This window comes from Monomorium pharaonis, chromosome 3, assembly GCF_013373865.1.
Source record: "Monomorium pharaonis isolate MP-MQ-018 chromosome 3, ASM1337386v2, whole genome shotgun sequence".
Classification (NCBI taxonomy): Eukaryota; Metazoa; Arthropoda; class Insecta; order Hymenoptera; family Formicidae; genus Monomorium; species Monomorium pharaonis.
In genome coordinates, this window is record NC_050469.1 from 11,304,709 (window position 1) to 11,325,047 (window position 20,339).

The window sequence follows — 20,339 nt, forward strand, 5'->3', positions numbered from 1 at the left end:
GTTACTGTGGCTGTTAAAATGGCTAAGCGAGTTTTGCGATGGGCTCATAATAAATATCAAAACGTCTATCACGTTAGGTAAAAGCGAAGAATTTAATTTCCCGAAAATTCATTAGTGTGATCAAAACGAAACGTATAAATAAATTTTTCTATTCCCGTATGTACTAGATTCATCGTCCGTTCGAGTATGGAGAAATCATCTCGACAAGATTATCGACAAAAAGGAAAGTACACGATGTAACAGATATTTATTCTCAAGGATTTAATTATAAACTATTATAAAATAAGAATTTAATTATAAACTAAAATAAAAGGGAATTGTTGATACTTCACAAGTTAGTGGATATTAAGTCAATTAGGTAAAATGTATTTATAATTTTTATAAATATATATATATTTATTTAGTTTTTAACTTATTGTTAGTAAAAATATCTAACTTGTATTTTTAATAAGCTATCGTAAATCAATTTCCTCGTACTATAGTAATTTTTAGAGATGTTATATATTCAAAGTTCCCGATATACATCCTTTCAATGCTATTCATAAAGATCCTTATCTAAATACAACCTTGTATCCAATACGTATATTTGATACTTGAGCGATTAAATATCATTTTCGCGTGCCGACGTAATTTTTACATCAGGCAAAACGGCATTCGTTTGAAACGATGAAGTAAAGGAAAAAGAAAAACAGCAGAATGGCTAATTTAACTTGTCCATGCTCGCGGATTCTCATTCGCAGATGTGAAGGGAAAAAACGGATTCCACTTGGAGTTAATTTGTGAACGAAGCTCACGATAAATCGATATGAAATCCGCGGCGGCGGCGGCGGCGGCGGCAGCGGGAGGGGTGCTGCGTCGGGCCCGGAAATCGCGTCCGGAGCCATCGCCGGCGGCAGCACGGAGGTTATTACACGTCAGTCACACCTCCCTCAAAATTGCAAAAGTTTTATAAGACACAACGATCCTCGCGCGATTACGTCCCGCGCGACTTATGGCTGGGGCTTTGTTGTTGCGCGAGTCGACTCGTAAGCGGCTATATTGCAACGTGCGAAACAAAGTACTCCGATTTCTAACCCCACGGTACGAACGACCGAGGGATACCCCGCTCGTGATTATCCAGTTGACTAAGAAATTGCGGGGTGACTAGAAACGGCGGAAATTTAATTTTTCGTAAGATTGTTCTGATAAATAATTGCTTAAGGGAGTAGACAGAAAGTAGATCGCCATTCGTCTTTCATTATTCTTGTTCGCGGTCACGTATGTTTTTATGCTGCTATACGATAGAATTAACGTGTTTCTAATAACGATTCTTCTAATCTCAAAAATATATAATGTATATATTGATTTTACGTTTACTGTGCATTCGAAAAATTGGGGCACGCGCTGAGTAAAGCCTGTGTAGTATAAGATGAACTATTAAATAACATTTCCCATAAGTTAATAACTGCAAATTGGCCGGGTGCATTCACGTTCTATTGTAACGGAAGAGAGTTGTAATTTTATTTGAAGCTCGGAAAGAGTTGCTTTAGGGAGTTGCCCCTGTATTAAAATGTACATTCAGTATATTTTCTATAAAAACTGTTTTTATGCTACGTCATTTCATGTTACAAGCTAAAAAAATGTATCGTATAATTTAATAGAAACTGGATAAAGTTTTTCTTTTCTCCACCCCCCCCCCCGTCTCTCTCTCTCTCTCTCTCTCTTTTTCTCTTCCAGAATTTGAACGAATAATTCTATTAAACAAGTTTCGACCATTTTGTTAATTTTAATAAAATATGTGCGTAAACGAAACGGAACTCATTGCATGGCCGCCGAGTAATAAATAACGTAATCCACATTAAAACATTTGTATGAATATTACAATGGCCGTAAATGCGGGGATGTACCTGTCTACATATAGGGACAGAATCCTATGTAAAGCACAACGCTTTTGTTTGTCTAGTGTCGCAATCAGTTCTGCACGAGAACAGATAATGGTATCGGTCTTCGATTAACGGATATTGACTAGATTGCAAAACGGGAAATATTTATTTAGACCTTAGACGGGACTCGCTTCCTGGTAAATACAAGGAAAATGGATATCGCAGATCAACGTTGCCGGCGAGTGGCGTTAAATTAACAAATGCGCATCCAATTGATACGAGTATCTGGAGCGGAATTTCAATTATTCTGTACACGACTACCATATATGATTCATGAAATTATTAGATTGCGGGGCTATAGCAATAGTCGCCGCTGCGGCGTCGAAATATCATTAACCGGTTGGATGTCATTGATGAAAATTTTCAGACTAATCACGAGATATATCTTTGCAAGTCTCGTTGCCAGTTTCACCTGTTTAGACAAATTGTAAACATAACGTGGTTTACGAATCTATTATGAATTTCCAAAGATCACAGATATTTGCACAAAAATCTAATTCGAAGGAAAAAATACCAATATTTTGCGAAAATGTTTTATAAAGTTTATAAAACGTGGAACATTTTAAAGTAAACGTTAAAGAAAACAATTTACAATTTTTGCAAAGCAAACTTGACAAGTATTTTCTTTCCAACTATATACTTTCTTTTGCGAACTTAGTTTCTCTCGTATCAAATGATCATTTCACTTTTGATTTCTGCCTCATCTAGCACGTTATTTAGTCTAAACAACCGTTTTCATATTTCAACCATTTACCTCTTTCAAGGCATACGTAAGTTTTTATACGCATAAATAATATTTTTTAATAAATTCTTATTTACACATTTCAATTTTTAATTTATTTAGATACTTGGATATTTATGTTTTTATACTCTTTCAAAGATAATGGTTTGACGTTTTTTTCCCTTCCTTTTTTTGCATTTGAAAGAGAAAATCTTTTTCGTTTTTTTTATTGATCTTTTGATACAACCATTCTTCTACGGCATCTCTATTTGTTATCTTTATTTTGATGAACGTCACTTCTTCCGAATCTGACTCTATTTTGTGTGTTTCATTCAATTATAATTTTTTACCTCGCTTTATTATTTATTTATGAATCTTCAGTCTTTATTAATTTCATATTTATACAATTCTTGACATTTTACATTACGTTTTTATATAATTTCTTTATTCAATAATCATTTTTTATTTTTGTATTATAAGCGACTGAGGATAACTTTGTAAATTTGAAACGTTTCGGTTTCCTAAGCATTCTTGCGTATTTTAAAGAATGTTTCTATGTTTTGTTTCTAATAAAATTGCTTATTCTTTCGCCACATCTTATATAGCTCGTCTTTCTGATCTTTACTTATATTTTGTTTTTATAACTTTTACGAGCGTTACATATTTATTTAATTTGATCTAATTGACTGGGATCTAACTCGAAGTCTGACAGACGGAATGCGAAACGCATTCGCGCAGTTGCAATCGGAACGACCGCGACGGCTTTACGGTGCGATGACGGATAAAGCGGTAACCGGGCGAAAGTTCGCGCCGCGAGTTCGTCGGATGAGAATTATTCAAGGATTTTCTGGATAATGCAATAACGCGGACTGCACGCCACCTTGAGAAATTAGCGGCATGAATTATGAATGAGACCAAGTTCTCGCCTGTTTATCTTCTTTAATGTCTCTTGGCGTTCCGTAGATACGTATGCCGGGCGATCTTGTCGCGCATCTTGCGACGGGAATACTCCGATGTTAATTGAAGGTCAAGATTCGATGTAAATTTCAGTACGTTTTAATTTTTAGGCACCTTGTATCTTCTATCACTTTGAAAATAAAAAAATATATACCTGATGCGTGAAAGTTTTTAATCCTTTGACGCATACATTTTCCCTTACGTACACATTTCATGAAACTTGGTGGATATGAGAGATTTTTAAAATTGTTGCTTACGAATATAGAGTCAGATTTAAATACTTTCAAAATTCAAATTGGAGTATATTTAATGAATTTTTACGATTTGTGATTTTTCCTCCATTTCATATTTTAAAAATTTTTGTAAATTTTAACAATTCAACGATCCTAATAGTAAATTCTTCCTAACAAATTTCAATATTCACGAAAGTTTTAATATAGGTGAAATTTTTTACAGTTTATAATAAACTGTACTCGATTTTTTAAATTTATGAAAAGTTAAAATGGATAGAAAATAGTCTATAGTTTTAGATCAATATTTTTATCCAGTTAATGCACAAAGTTTCTCGCGGATTTCCTCTTGCGATATTACAAGCTCACATATTCCTACATGAATATTTCATGCTTCATCAAGCAACATTTTGCGGATCTGTGCTGAAAAATCATGCCTTGCACACGACCTGCACGAAGCATCATTAGTATCAAGTTACGATGATTGTAAGCTGCATTACCTTCTCAAATCCCTTCGAACGTGCACCATTAAGTTTGACCATTTCAGAAATAGTCTGTTAAGTCGCACCGTAACGTGTATAGCCGTGATAGAATACTTTCGAAACCGAGCACCCGTTAAATGCAATTAGGCTGTTAAAGCATAGTAGACTTGCGAGTGCCCCGTCGACAGTTTTCTACCCTCTTCATACTTGGCGAGTACCACTAAAAGGGCATGAGCAGCGACGTTCCGTGCCATAGCACGAAGAAAGAGATTTGGATGTTCATTGTAACGGCACGCACGGCCAAGCATCGATAGCCCCGCGTTACGAAACCCTATGTTGCTGATATGTTGCCGTCAAGCAATATAAATTTTGTCACAATATATACACATTTTATATTTAATAATTTTACACATCTACATTTGCTCAGAATTTTTTGTTCGCATAAAATAAACATACATAAAAGCACTTTTTAAAATAGTTTTTTGTTGTATTACTTTAAAATAAATATAAGCATTATTTGCTATTTATATTAAATAATAATGTTATGTTATTTCTCCTTTCCTTATAGTGATGTGTTGTCAATATAAATAAATATCAGTATTATTGTAAAAATAACAGTATTGTAAAAAGCTTTCGAATAGCAGGATTACTAATTTGCATAAAACGTTAGCCAGAAAATTTGCTAATAATCCACGTTTAAAATTGCACGAGATAAATTAATTAATTTGATGACAGCGAACTATTTATATCCGTTCAAAAAAGAATCACAAATATAAGAGAATAACCGCAGGCAATCCTATAATATGGCACCAAAAGTAGTAGTTCTATATAGTCTGTGATAATCGGACAAACTGTATTAATTATTAATATATTTGGAAAAATTTAATCAGTGAGATGCTATAGTTATCACTCCAGGAATTCATGATGCGTTCTCAAATAAGTTTCTTAAATATACCAAATAATCATTGTACAGCATTATTCAATTTATTTTTACGCAAATACTTTGATAACACATAATGTTTTATGAAAACAACGAAAAATTAGTTGCGCCTGAAAGGACGAATAAAAATAACGTTTGCCGTGCCCGTATATGTGTCGGGAATCTGTTTTCCATTTTAAAACTACATATAATAGATATATAAATTTTTATTTTAAATTAAAGTGGAGTTTTTTTCAACCAATTACTCGTACAAAATTGTCTATCTTGCAAGCTTGGCTACAAATTTATCAATTGCAATCTATTTTCAATTTACCATTTTTAATCATCCTCGAAAATAAAGCTATGTAAAAAAATACTCTTTTCGATTAATTTTTTATTTAAACGTATTCTGTAAAAAGGTCTCTCGATTCCCGCGTACGGAAACCGCATACGCGTCCTCGGGACTGTTGTATTTCGAGTTGCGCGTAAAGAGGAGATGAAGTCTGTAGGTCAACGCTCGTATGTGCGGGCAAGCACGTTCCGCGGGGTTATCCCGCCGCGTTTTCTTATAAAAGCCCGACTATACTCCTTAGAAGATAAAGGGTTGGCACGGGTTTCGGGTACAGACTGAATGTGGCGTTGTCTACCGAGCGCTACAATGAACTTCGTGTGCCTTGGGAGATTGAGAAAATCTTGGAAAGTCGCTGTTCAGCACGGACTCCGGCGCGAGTGCCGCGTTCCCATTTTCCCTGCACCCGTCCGAACTAATCAGCAAATGATCGAAACCCCGGAACGGTGTACCTTTTTTAATTTTAATTTAAAACATGGAACCAATTTCACGCCTGTCAATATTGACGTTGGAATCGCGCAAATATAACAATCGAAATAACGGCGGCCAAATGGATTAACCAATCCCGCCGCACCAATCGACCGTATAAATGTCTTTAATCGATGTCATTACTGTCCCCGTGATGGGTAATTCGGTTTACTGGCACTCGCAATCCCGAAACTCGCGTTTCGCGAGAATTGCGTTCGTAGGGGAGGGGGGAAGGGGGAGGATAGGGAAGGAAAGGGTCTCTCTGTGTTACTGCCAAATTTTGTCGCACTCGGCAAAACTTTGCGGGACACGCTCTCATCGGGTATTCGCGAGGGTATTTGTGGAGGAACTCCTGGAAAAACAAGCGATATACCTACGTACGTTATATACGTCGAAAACAAACGATATTTCGATACTGCCGCGACATCCTAATTCGCTTTTCAAATCCGCCTTATATGCGGAATCTACGCCATGGCGTATTCGCAAAGTTAGTTTTATGCTCGCTGCCGCAATGCAATCACCGGGAAACAGTGAAATATCCCGTGGAAGTACATACGATGTATGCATCGTGCACAATTTCCTATACGCGGAATACGACCTTATTTTCCTTATCCGGTGTAGCTTCGGTTATCGCGAATATCTCACAAAAGAATACGAAGTTAACCGTCGAATATGCGATGTTAATCGAATAGATTTGTACGCGTAAAACGGTAAAGTTCTACTTTACATTTGATTTACTGTTTGGAAAAGGACGGTTTTGCTAAGTATTAAAAAATTTAGCTGAATACAGAATTGAAAATAATTTTGTTGGACATTAAAATAAATAGAACATTTGGACTAATTGTTAAAATTGTCCAAACTTTTTTTAGCATTGCGCTCATTATGCTTGAATGTTCATCATATTTTTACGGTCTGATCAAATTATTTTTAGTTAAAGCAAAATTATTTTTAAACGTATATTTAACTGAAATTTTAATATTTAACTAAATACTTCAGCAAAATCGTTCCTTCTACATATATGTATAATAAAATATAAGGTAAAATTTTTAAAGTTGATATTTGCTCAAATTTTTGTCAATATATTATAATACGTTGCTATAGATATAATATATTGGCAGAATATATAGAAATTTGAGCAAATATCAGCTTTAAAAATTTTACTTAATGTTTTATTCTAAGATTTTTTAAGGATTCTAATTAAAAACTAAAAAATTATATCTTTTTGAGAGTTTTAAGGTTTTAATTTATCTAATAACGGAGACACATATTTAGTATATATTTTATAGGTGTATATATTTTAGTATATATTTTATAACGGCACGGAAAAATCTCTGAACGTTTTTCTCAAAGTAATTACATAATCGAAGTGTTCATTATCACCATGTCCATCACTTGTACGTTATAGTACTTTCGAGATGGCACTTTTATAAGAGCCCACCCATAATCATTTATCTTAAAGTATGAGCTACTCAATTTCGCAAGATGTAACGCACTTTGCTAGGAGAAAGCGATTCTCCTATAGATCCCTATTCATTCGGACGAGCCCATTAGTTTGTCCGATCATCTCTCAACTCTCCGCAAGACGCGATTTGCGCGCCCGTGATAAAAAAAAAAATAATCGTAAAAATGAGGCAAAGAACAGAATCGACATTGTCGAACGTGAGCGATCAGTGGCTCTCATCTAGAGCGGCTTGGATGCTCTAGTACAAGAGTGCAAAACTGTTCGGGAGAGAAGTCGCTGTAACGAGGAACCTCTGGCAGTTTTGCAAGTTTTACGCGCGACAGGCGGCTTCCGGTTGTTGGGAATAGAATGACATCCGGGGAGGAAAACGTCGGTTTTCACGTAGCAGTCAGTCGCGTTTCAGGTACGCCGTAGCGGTGCCAACGATCGTGCCGTAAAACTGATCACATATTTTTTCGTCGACTCCAACGTGCAACTGTATTTTACGGACTTGTGCAGCACAGTCTCCTTTCGGTTTGAATTATGGTCTATGCGAAATTTGTCGATTTAATCGTTCTGCGGCTAAAATGCCAGGAATATGTAGGAATAAAAGATCGATTTATTAAAGCATACTAATAAAGATCCAAGACAATTTAATGAATTGATCTTTAACCTTTCGCTGTAACGATTGAAAAATTTCACACCATTAATATAATCGAAATTTAAAATTGAAATTAACTAACATTAAAAACTTTATAGTGGTTGCAGTATTTTGTTCAGATCAGAGGCGTCTTTAGGACCTTGATAGCCTTGGCAATTCCAGGGCTCACAAAAGTCTAGATATGGAATTTTTAATCTCAAAATATTAGAATAAATAAAATTTTAAAAGTGCTCACTTACGTTCTACAATCCTTTAAGAAAGATTAAACAATTTAAGTTGTTGAAACATATTTTGAAACGTAATCAATAATTTAGATGTTAATATATTAATAAATCAATTAATAAGAATATAAAATTTACAAAAGCTAACCAATTATTAATATAACATAAATTATTATTGTTTAATTTTCCGTTTACTTTTTTAAATTTGACCTTTACTTTATTAATAAAATTATAATTAAAAAATTACTAATATTATTTATAAATTTTTTATATTTTTAATATCTTTAACAAAAAAATTTGCACTGAAACAGAAAAAACATTTATCGAAATATTAAAATTAATGACTTATATTATATTTTGTATATAATATAAAATGTATATATTTAAATATATTTGTGTATATGATATAATATATAAACCCCTTTTTTCAAATTATTAATTATTTTAAATTATAAATTTATAATAAGATTATTAACAAAAAAAATTTTTTTAATAAGTTAACGGTTTTGTCAAAAGAAATATTGTAATTTCATTAATTAATTAAATAACAATGTAGTTTTTTCATCGCTGAAAGCATTATATTATATAATATTATATGACATTAAGAAAAGTACGCGTTCAATTAAATTAGGTCCAGATTTAAATTACAAAACTTTATGAAGATTACATCTTATAATAAATTTTGTCATTATACCAATAATGTTGCAAGTGATAAGGTCATACGTTTCATTAAATTTGATAAGTTAAGACCTTTAAATTAAAAAAACTTAAATAATATTATACATATTTTTAATTAAAAAATGTGCCGTGCCTGAGGCAAAGCAGCATGCGCCTTGTTTATTGTCAGACTAGGATTTTATAACGGAGGGGGAGCAGTAGTAGTTGACTTTCGGAAATCAGCTGAAATGTGCAAAGCGTGATATAAACACTGACTTACGATATAGAGGGGATACTATAAGGTTTATAAAACCCCGTAACAGGAAAGAATTAAAAATTCAGTCAAATTTTATCAAGCTTCTACTACAGTCGTGCGTATCTTAACTTACATAAGGTATGAATTTAAAAGTATACACTATGAAACTCAAATAGTGTTACAGAGTCTCTCACAGCATCAAGCATTGCAGTTAGATTATAGGTAGATTATAATGTTATAACACATGTTATAACACAAGTATATTTTTAGCATATCTCACTATCCTTACAATATAACTTTATATTATAACAAGTTGTATAATCTGAAAGAAAACAAAAAATGGTAAAATCAATTTTCTACTTTTTCTACTTTTAAGATTACACGAAAATAAAATAATTTCTACTTTTTCTACTTTTAAGATTACACGAAAGACATCGTTACTTTTTTTAAGCATAATTACTTAATTTTTAAAAATATAATTTATCTGATTATTCTCTGTATAAAAGTTATTAAAGTTATCAAAAATTTTTTTCGCCATGAAACGAAAAGTCCGGTTGAATCTTAAGTTTTTTCGTCAACAGACGAATCTTCGTTTTTCCGTCTTATTTGTACTTTTACGTTATTTGTATTTTATACCATCTTTTTATTTGTATGACTTAATTTTCCGGCGATATGTTGATGACTTCAAATTTTTTTATTGTTTATCTATTGTTTGTTACCATTATTACATTTGTTACCATTATTACAATACTTATTTTTGCTTGATTTTAAATATTTTTTGTATTGACTGATGAGGACTTCGTAAAGTCGAAAGTTTCGAAAGTTTTTTTTTATTATTATATTGCGTTTTAGAGTTTATTCGTTTATTACATTTTTTATCTTTATTAGTAGTCAATTATTTACAATTTTTATAGGGATACTGTATTGGCTCGTTTATTAATCTGTTTTTTTATATTTATTGCTTTATTATATTCTATATATATATTTTTCAGATATTGAGGAACCAATTAGAATTCAAATATGCAGAACAAAATTCCAAGTCTACTTCATATTCTAAATATAAGCATCATTATCAATTCAGTTTTTATTATTTATACAAATAGCCAGCGATATGATACTCTTCATGACAATAATAACAGAGGGCCAATATTGCCAAATTTATTAAAATTCGCTGCAGGAAATGTCAACTTTTTAATTGAGAATCAACATTACTTGCATCAAGAATTACCGGATACGACACCGCAGAATGAAGACACGTATGATTTTATAGTGATCGGTGCTGGTACGGCCGGCGCAACCATAGCCGCGAGACTGAGCGAGATTTCTCACTTCAAGATTCTACTGATTGAAGCTGGTTTTCACGAGTCCCTCTTCATGGATATTCCGCTGATTGTTGGTATTTCGCAGTGGGCTAATAACATTAACTGGAATTATCGAACCAAATCGTCCAATAAGTACTGTCGCGGTATGAAAAACAATAGTTGCTCTTATCCGAGAGGAAAAGTGGTCGGTGGCAGCAGTGTGCTAAACTTCATGATAGCCAGCAGAGGTGTCGCCGAGGATTACGATCGTTGGGCTGAGATGGGGAACGAAGGTTGGGCATACAAGGACGTTCTCAAATACTTTAAAAAGATTGAAACAATAGATATTCCGGAACTAAAATCAGATACCGTCTATCATGGTACGGATGGACCAGTACACATCACTTACCCGATACATCGTACTCCAATGGTAGAAAGTTTCCTAAAAAGTTGTAAAGAACGGAAATATCCCATAACAGATTACAATGGGAAAAACGAAATAGGATGCTCGTATATACAGGCTACAATTATAAATGGTACACGCATGAGTAGTAATGTGGCATATTTGCATCCCTTACACGATCGTAAAAATCTTCACTTGACTTTCCGAAGTACAGTGACAAAAGTGTTGATCGACCGTATCATAAATCGGGCAATTGGCGTAGAGTTCGTAAAAAATAATAAAATTATACGTGTGCTTGCGAGGAAGGAAGTGATTCTATGTGCAGGTGCTATCGGATCACCACAATTGTTAATGCTATCTGGCATTGGACCAGCGAAACATCTTACCGAACTGGGCATAGACGTCGTGCAAGATGCGCCAGTCGGCGAAAATCTTATGGATCATACAAATTTTGTTGGACTATCGTGGACAATAAACACAACGACAAGCATAATACCACGTCAACAGTTTAACCCCATTAATCCGTATATATCGGATTTTTTAATAAAGCGAACGGGGCCATACACAATTCCAAGCGGATGCGAGGCTCTTGGTTTCATCAATACAAAACAATCAGAAAAGCATAACGGTCTACCGGATATAGAACTATTATTTTGTAGTATATTATTGAAAAATTTTCTTTCAGCAATGACTTTAAATCTTAAAGATAAAATAGTTCAGCAATGGAAGTACAATAACAGACATGGTTGGAGCATTCTAGTAATACCTTTGAAACCAAAAAGTCGTGGCAAGATAACGCTGTTGGATAATGATGTTAATGTCAAACCAGAAATTGTGCCGAATTATTTCGACGATCCAGACGATATTAAAACGATGATCGCCGGTATTAGAACTGCGATACGCATTGGTCGCACGAAAGCAATGCGGGAATTTGATTCTCAGTTGGTAAATATTACTTATACGGAATGCAACAACAACAGATATGATTCTGATGCTTATTGGGAATGTCAAATAAGGATGCTATCTTCCACCCTCTACCATCCGTGCGGCACTTGTAAAATGGCACCCATTGGAGATCCAACTGCTGTCGTCGACCCTAAATTAAAGGTATTTCCTTGAAAACTCACTATAGCATTTATATATTCATAATACAATAAACAGTATCATATTATTATTGAGTTTATATATAACATTTTGTAGGTAATTGGTATTCAAGGATTACGTGTGGCAGATGCGTCCATTATGCCCGAAATTATATCGGGACACCTAAATATACCTACATATATGATTGCCGAAAAAGCGGCAGATATGATCAGAGAAGAGTGGAATTATTTGGGAAAGTAAAATCACAAAAACAATCCTCGAGGACAAAAAATGTTAATTTAACTAAATTTTTTAACTTGATTAAATTTTTTAAATTCAACTATTTATGCATTTAACTAGATATTTATGTATATATTTGACAAAAAATGTGTGCGTGTGTATCTGGCTATATAATATATATTCATTGCTTTTTTTTAAATTTTTCATTCAATCATTCCTATCTGGAGAAACTTTGACATTTATTTATGATGAATTTCTATATTAATTTAATTTTTTCTATATTAATTTAATTTTTCCGGTGATGAGGTTAGATTTCATATCGAAGAGTTTTTTGAAAGTTTTAATATCGTGCCAAAAGTATCGCAATACTATCAGTGTGATCACAAAAGAAAATTTTTCTCCGTAACAACTGTTGGTGATATAAAGTTACTCGAACGCAATCGTTCGAGCACCTCTTCTCGCGCGGGAAAGCCTCGAAGAATCATTACAAACGTAGCGTAACAGCTCGCTCGAAAATCGCTTCGAACTTTGAAGTAACAGTTCGTACTATATGCTATAAGTTCCACAACGGCGTGTAACGCGTGGCATTGCGAGGAAGGGCGGGAGGGATGTGAAAGATATTTCTCTTTTACCTCGAGGCCCGCGACGAGATTCAGTGAGATACTTTCCTGTTTCGCGTTATCCTCCCCGGCTTTCCGGGAAGATTGCGATTACTCCGCAAGACAGCGGAATTTACGAAGTGCGTCAGGCAATTTACATGTACTTTACAGTTCCGCTAAACTCGCGCCGCGCTTGTATACAACGTGAACGCGCGCGCGCGTATAATCGCGTGTAGAAGTGATTTAATGTCGGAAAACTGCGCGAGTGCATCCATGCAAGTACGGCTCTAACGTCGCCTGAGCGTATCCACCGAATGGAGTTGGGATACTCTAGCGGCCAAGGAGCTCTCTATGTGTTAGGAGCCCGATGTGCTGCGTTGTTCTTACCGCGCGTTACCGCGGTCGAGAAGTGCGCCAATAATGTTCTTCTCCTCCACTCTCTCGGGCTACTTAAGAAAGGTAAAATCTTATTTCTTTCCGGTGGGAGAAGAGCGAGGCCGCGACAGCGCGCCAGAAGTTTCGACCGGGATTCGCCCGGTGAACACCGAGCGCATTTACAGTCAATATATATAGTATGTGTAGCTGCGAAAGCCATCGCTCGTTTCGCTCTAATCAATAGTTTAGATTTAATTTTGTCTCAAACTTCAGATTTTAGACCAGATTAAATCAGATTAGATTTTAAAATTGAGAGATGATATATATAATTGTGGCAGATGTATTTAAATACTTTCCGAAGTACAATCAGTGAAAAATCAATAAAGTCTATGAAAATACACTGATTTTCAGTAATAGACTTATAACTTATCAATCAGTGAAATAAATTAAATACTGATCTTTCAGTGACAATACACTAATGTTAAAGGTAAAATCGCTAAAAGAGTGAATACTCATTATCACCGTTATAATTAAATCTATCCCTACAAATCAGTGATAATACACTGACTGTCATTTAAAGAGTACATATGTAAATTTTCCTTTCACTCTTTTTTTTTGTAAATAATTAGCGGTTTAAAATATTTTCCATCTGTTCGACATTTATCTATTCGACAAGTGTTTTATCAGAGTCGAGACGGTCAGCTAATATGTGGTCAGCTAATATTATTTCAATAACCTACAGTCTCGTCGGCAGCGGTGAAGATGTCTGTAAAAGCGCAGACCTGAAAGCGCGCCGACGATTTCACGTGCGGAAATTGAACGACTGTGATGTACTAAGTCGCGCATGAATACGTCGGAAAAGTACTGTCCAGCCGGAAGAAACCCTATTTAATTATTACTGGAAAATTCATGATCCGTCGTAGGAGACACGTGCGATCGTGAGCTAATTGAACAGGTCAGAGTAAAGAAAAAAAAAAAAATGACTCATATTAATTCATTTCCGATATCGAGGGACGTAGCAAAACTGGGCGCCGAAATCAATTTTTCGACTTTAATTATTAAATGAACGACTTTCATTATTTTCACTTTCCGTACACACTTCTGAAACGGATACGTCCTAATAAATGAAACAATAATAAAGACTTAGCGGGGATTAAATACAGTAAGAAAACTGTTCTGGGGTAATTTCATTGCTTCTCTTAATAATAAAACAGTGAAACTGCTGGTGCACGAAGTTCCCGAATGAGAATGCTACAAAAATTTTATAATTTTTCTGTCAAGATAATGTTTTAACCTTGTTATTCCTCCGGTATATAAATCTTTCTTCTAATTTCAGAGAAATGTAACTTATTCGCCTTTAGACGTCTTTAGACGCAGTGAAAAATGTAAAAAAACTCACATTTTCTCTATCGTAAAAAGCTTACCCGATATAGAAAATTATTCGGCGATCTAAGAATTTAGAGGTAAAATTTAAAATATAATTAAGTTATCAACAATTCATATTTCGATATCTTTTCAATTTGAGTGGAGGATAAATTTTAAGTCAACAAATCTTTTATGCTAAATGTTCAGTCGTGGATGCTGATCCTTGGACATCATTCACTGACCCCGAGTATTTGTCACTCCTACGAAAAGGAATAAATTCAGCGGAAAGAATTTTCGATGCTATATAGAGCGTTAAATTTCCGAAGAAGAACATGAGAGAACATTTGATTGTAGTCTCACGAGTTGTGGTCATAAATTTCACTGGGATGTCTTTCGCCATAGTATTCACACGCGACCCGGATGCCACGTCATGCGTAATAAGCAATAACTTACGACGGAAACAACAGGAGGATGGCAAGCGCATCATCCCCCCTCCGCGTTTCAATCGGTATTTAAATGCAGCCCGAGAAAAATATGTCGCGAGGGCATCCGATAGGAAGGGGAATCCGGTGACGTCCGGAGGACAGTAAATACTTAAAACATCCTTCACCGGAACTGGTAGAGGCACCGCATAAAACTCTCCGGCGAGTTACCTAGAGGCGAAGTAAAAGCATGCTTTGCGAACGCGCGCGACAACACAGTTGTCCGATTTCTGCGACCCATTTCCGTCCGCGACCGACGTGAATAAAGATGTTTATTCTTCCCGGGGCTTTCGGTGACATTTTCCGCCTCGCGCGGCTCTCTTTCTCCATTCTCTTTCTGTCCCTCATTCCTACGTGAATTCCGCGTCCGCCTGTCCTACGTGCGGTTGGCACTTGTACACTCCGGTAAGAACACGCTATTCGAATCGCGAGATCGAGCGCCCGGCGAGCCATTTTACTCTTTTCACCGTCCTCCTGTGTGAACTATGGCCGCAATTCTTCAAGTTTCCGATCCAATAGGAGACGAGGGATTACCTTCCGAACCGATTTCCAAAATTCGACCGCATATATACGTCACCGCATGCGGAGTAAAGGCGATTGCGATCGGTAAAGAGTGAAGGTGAGGAGAGATCGTTTTACCTGATCTATGGCATCGACCGCGAGATTGTTGCCGGTATTGCTGATCTCGGAAGTGTCCTCGGTGATCGAATGATCGCCGCCGCCGCCGATCGTGCTGTTGTCGCTCACGACGACGCCCAGCAGGCATGTCTGCAACAGAATCGTCAAGAACCAATTAAAATTTAAATTTATTAGCAGCTAAAGATAAATATGTACTTATTTCTCATATTTTATTATCTCACGTTCAACGTGCGACGGTGGCGCGAAACGTGGCGTTTGTCCCGCCCGATAAGATATAGCGCTTTGGCTCTTGTAATAGATAACAATGGAGTGTCTTGTCGCCCCGTGGAAAATTAATGTCGAGGATTGCCGAAGGGATGAGAAGTTCCGCGGTTTCAGATGTCATCGTGGTCCCGAATAATACACGAGATCAGGAAGTCGGGTTAACAACACGTGTTGGAGAACGACACGTGTTGTAACGTCAAAAAGATGAAGTACGCGCGAGCTCAACTACGAACTCGCTATTGTACTGCAAATCGCCGTGCGCACATTATCTCGTTTCATTTACTGGATCGCCGTGTAATTGGATCGGCGATTGAGTGACTTTTGGAAAGTAATCGTTGAAAAGCAGTATCGATTGCAAACTAAAATAAGGAAATGGCGTACACTTTTCTCAGTGCAAAATAAGAGAAGCAAGAGTCGTGTATAAAGCGCGACGTACAGCCCGGTAATATCAAACGGTGAATACCAAATGGATATTGGTCGCCGAAGTTTTCGGACGTCGTTTGGACCGCACTATCGCATTCGTGCGGAAGCTGCGACGGCAGAAACGCGCGATTGCACTCTCGCACGACGACGAGAAGACTCCGTCGTCGGAAGACGCTGCGTCTGTTTCCGAGAGTTTCGATTCGCCGCGTCGACGAGCTACGGCAAAGTAAATCTGGTCGGTCAGTCGGTCGGTCGTCGCCGAGACAAAGGAGCGCGCGCAAGAAGAAGCAATTTAATTGCGGCCGGAGTTCCGTCCGAAAACGGATATCCACTTTCTGGTATTACGGTACAGGGAGGAACTTTTATAACAAGCCATCGTGCACTCGCGCGCGAGCGCGCGCGTCTCAACGACCGCCCTTTTCCCGGCCGCACGTAGCGCTCGTTCCGGCGAAATTTCCCAACCGGAGGGATTCATATTTTACGACGGTGGGGTCTCTCTCCGCCACCGCCGGTGCATAATACATTTTTGTTGAAACAATCGGCTGTCCGCCGCGGAAGCGACATTAGTCATGAGAGGGCTCGCATAACGATTCAATCTCGTCGGGTCTTGATAATCGCGCTCGAAGGCAGATATGAAACGTACTTTAATAAATCGATTGAACAGGGTCGATTGAAAGACCGGGATTATTCGTAAATGCAAAAAAAAAAAAAAATATTAATCTCGAAAATTTTGGTTTTCTATTTTTCTAAGCCAATATTGAGATTTGTAACGACCAACAATCTCTTTGATTGTATCTACGGGGATATTTATAAGCCACATTCATCTACTAGTCTTCTTCTTTTCTCTTGTTTGAAATGCATTGAATGTCAAGAACGTCATGCCGCACTCAGATATTTAGGATACTCGGTTCCTTCGTGACTCACACAAAGAGATTCCAGCACGGGGAGAGCGCCGCGTTGATATATTTTATGGTTAAAGCCGACTTTCTCTCCCCGGCTTGCTTCATTAAAGTCTCTACGTACGAAAGGGTAAAGATCGTCTGCGTAATCAACCGATGTGTATATTTGACTGCTCGCACACGCTCCCGCGAACGAATATATTCGCCGCGCCGTGCATTTATTTAACGTCGACGGGTGACATACGCACGGCGCATACCCGTAAAGATCCGTCGACGATGGAGCTTAACGTCCGCTGCAATGTTATTAGCGATAAATTTAGAGTCTCGAGCCGCCCTATAATTAAAGGTAAACGGTCGGCGTGCCGGGTCCCTAGAAAATGAACTCGTACAGATTCGGAATTAAGAGAAGTGCACGTAATCCTTTATAGCCCTTTGTAATAAAAAATGTATGCTTTTCTACGTGTGTCAAGTTAGTCCCCACACATTAAAATTCGGTAATTCTACGGATATAAATTTCCGTTTCATTTTAAAGAAATAAAGAATTCTCTGTAGTTTAGAAAAAAGTTGATTAACGGTCGGAAATTAAAATTTAAAAAATGGGGTGCTAACTTTTTATGGAAATTTCAGATTGAATAGCTCTGAATGGCTCAATAGTTTCATTTTGCAATTATCTGGAGTCCCCCCAAAAAATTTTGATTAAGTTAAAAAAAATTAAAAATTGTTAAAAATTCGATTTTAAGATATAATAGTTCCGAGATGTTTTTATTGTTATTTTATTTATTTTAAAGAGTTCTCGACGAATAAAAAAAATTTAGATTAAAAAATTAAAGAATTATATAGACTATAAATGAAATTTTAAAATCAGTTAAAAATGACATGTATAATGCTTATCATGTCATCCAATCGCTTTAACTTGTAAGACTTTTCGCCAAAACTCGTCAAAAACTACCCAAAAATTTAATCAGAACTATTCTGAACTCCCAAAAATTTTTCGACCATGGGACTTCAAAAATTTTGCAATCACCGTTCTAATATGTGACAGTACTTTGCAAACCATTGATCTGATCGCTTTCATTTTAGTAAGATTTTTCGCTAAAACTCGTCGAGAACTATCCAGAAATGCAATCAGAACTATTCGGAACTTCAAATCGTTAATCAACAGAACTCTTTTTCTAAACTACAGAGAACTCTTTATCTCTTTAAAATGAAACAAACTCATATCAGAACTATCGAATTTTAAAGTGTGGCGGCTAACTTAACACACGCTGCTTATCTGGCCATTATTAAACGGCTCCTAATTAAAATGATGAAAACAGACGAACCGAGAGCTATAAGTCAAATTATTATTGTAATAACATTGTATTAATATTGTCAGATTAAGCCTGTTCATTATGATTTCGTATGCTCTTATAATTAGAAAAGTTATATTTATTAGATAATATTAATAAATTATTTTAATAATATTAATATTTATATAAAATTAATATTTATATAAATATATTTATATAAAATTATAATAAGAGAGATAATATTAGTAATATATATGGAAAGAAAATATGTGGAATCAATCTTTTTTTTTATTCATCTACACACACACACACACACACATACACACACGCACACTTTTTTGTCATTTTTTTTATAAAATTCGTTTCTACTTTAAAAAAAATCTCGTTATTTCAATATCCAGATATAACTTGACACAGTTGATTGTAAAATTTTTCTACAAAGAACTTTTCAGCTCGGATTTATTTTAAATAACAGTAAAAGAAGTAAAATCCGTAAATACGTGTAGTATTATTAAAGATTATCGCCTATTAAATCTTTAGTAATTATCACTTTCGCTCGTAACCGTTACGTGATCAAAGTATATTTTAAAACAAAGATGTGATTAACTATCACTTAGGAAAATCATAATTATCGATCCTCAGCCGACCACCTATATTGCTTCTCCGCAATCATCGTTCCTCTTATGACCTCGACAGCGAGAAAATTATAGTGATCAGGCGTAAGGCGGTCGAACCGATTAATCACAACGATCGAATTCGGTAATTGATATGTCTATCGCTGACATAATTTACATTTAACGATATATAGGTCGTATTTATTCAATATATTTAAATTTATTCAGAATATCGAAAATTATGAAACGTTTTTCTAATTCGAAGTACCAAATTTATTAATACTATATAATTATATGTATAAAATATGTTTTTAAATTCTATTTTTGTAAACACGTCAAATTACATTATACTTTAAGTATAAAATTAAAAAGCTATAAAAATAAATAACACGCATGCAGGCATGTGCACATAATATTAAATTGAATCTCTCTCGATTTTATAGATCAGTGAAAACGCTTGTCACAAAAACGAATTAAAGAAGCGTCACCTGTATTGTATCGTTACAATTTGGTCCATTCAGTTTTTTTAAACGTTTTTTAAAAACTGAAAAGGTGAACGTGAAATTCGAACCATCTCGTAACGTGCGCTAGCTGCACATGTAACAGCGCAAAGTAGTACGTGCACAAGGGCGCGTAGCCAATTTGTAGTGGAGCGATCGTGAACATGAGATTCTCTTCTGTCGGCGTGAACGCGGTCGAACGGTGAACCGGGCTTAGCGTAAAATTTATGTCCGACACGGGACGGCTAACGAGGCGTCGGTCCGATGCCATTTAATTCTTATCTGACCTCTTGATTGGCTCGCGTGCTGCGCGCGGATTAACGCCGTCGGACCACATTAATTCCAGTAATTAACTTGGCCCCGCTTACGCTCGACGGAAGTTCGACGTGGGTTACCCCCTTCAGGATCGAGACTGTAAACTAGCGTGCACGCGTCGCCCTCGATAATGCAACTAAAGCGACGGTTATATCGAGAATACAAATTTCTTCTTGGTCCTCGTTCATTTTCTCTTCGGTGGAACAAATTAACCGAAGCGTGTCGCCAGGATTAGACATAGTTTCTACCATATGATCTTACGAT

The 20,339-nt window shown here is 36.0% G+C and overlaps 2 protein-coding genes across 4 annotated transcripts in view; one reads left to right on the forward strand and one right to left on the reverse strand.

The window, feature by feature from the left end:
* LOC105837787 (protein madd-4) overlaps window positions 1-20,339 on the reverse strand; it is a 208,534-nt gene that overhangs the window by 74,921 nt on the left and 113,274 nt on the right. For all 3 annotated transcript variants that reach the window (XM_036284102.1, XM_036284101.1, XM_036284103.1), the window contains exon 2: window positions 15,772-15,900. In XM_036284102.1, coding sequence (XP_036139995.1) covers window positions 15,772-15,900 — 129 coding nt within the window. The remainder of the gene's footprint in view (window positions 1-15,771; window positions 15,901-20,339) is intronic.
* LOC105837789 (glucose dehydrogenase [FAD, quinone]) lies at window positions 9,765-14,265 on the forward strand. Its single transcript, XM_028189441.2, has 2 exons — window positions 9,765-12,095; window positions 12,189-14,265. Exons 1-2 carry the CDS (start codon window positions 10,305-10,307, stop codon window positions 12,330-12,332), a joined length of 1,935 nt encoding a protein of 644 aa, XP_028045242.1. The 5' UTR covers window positions 9,765-10,304; the 3' UTR covers window positions 12,333-14,265.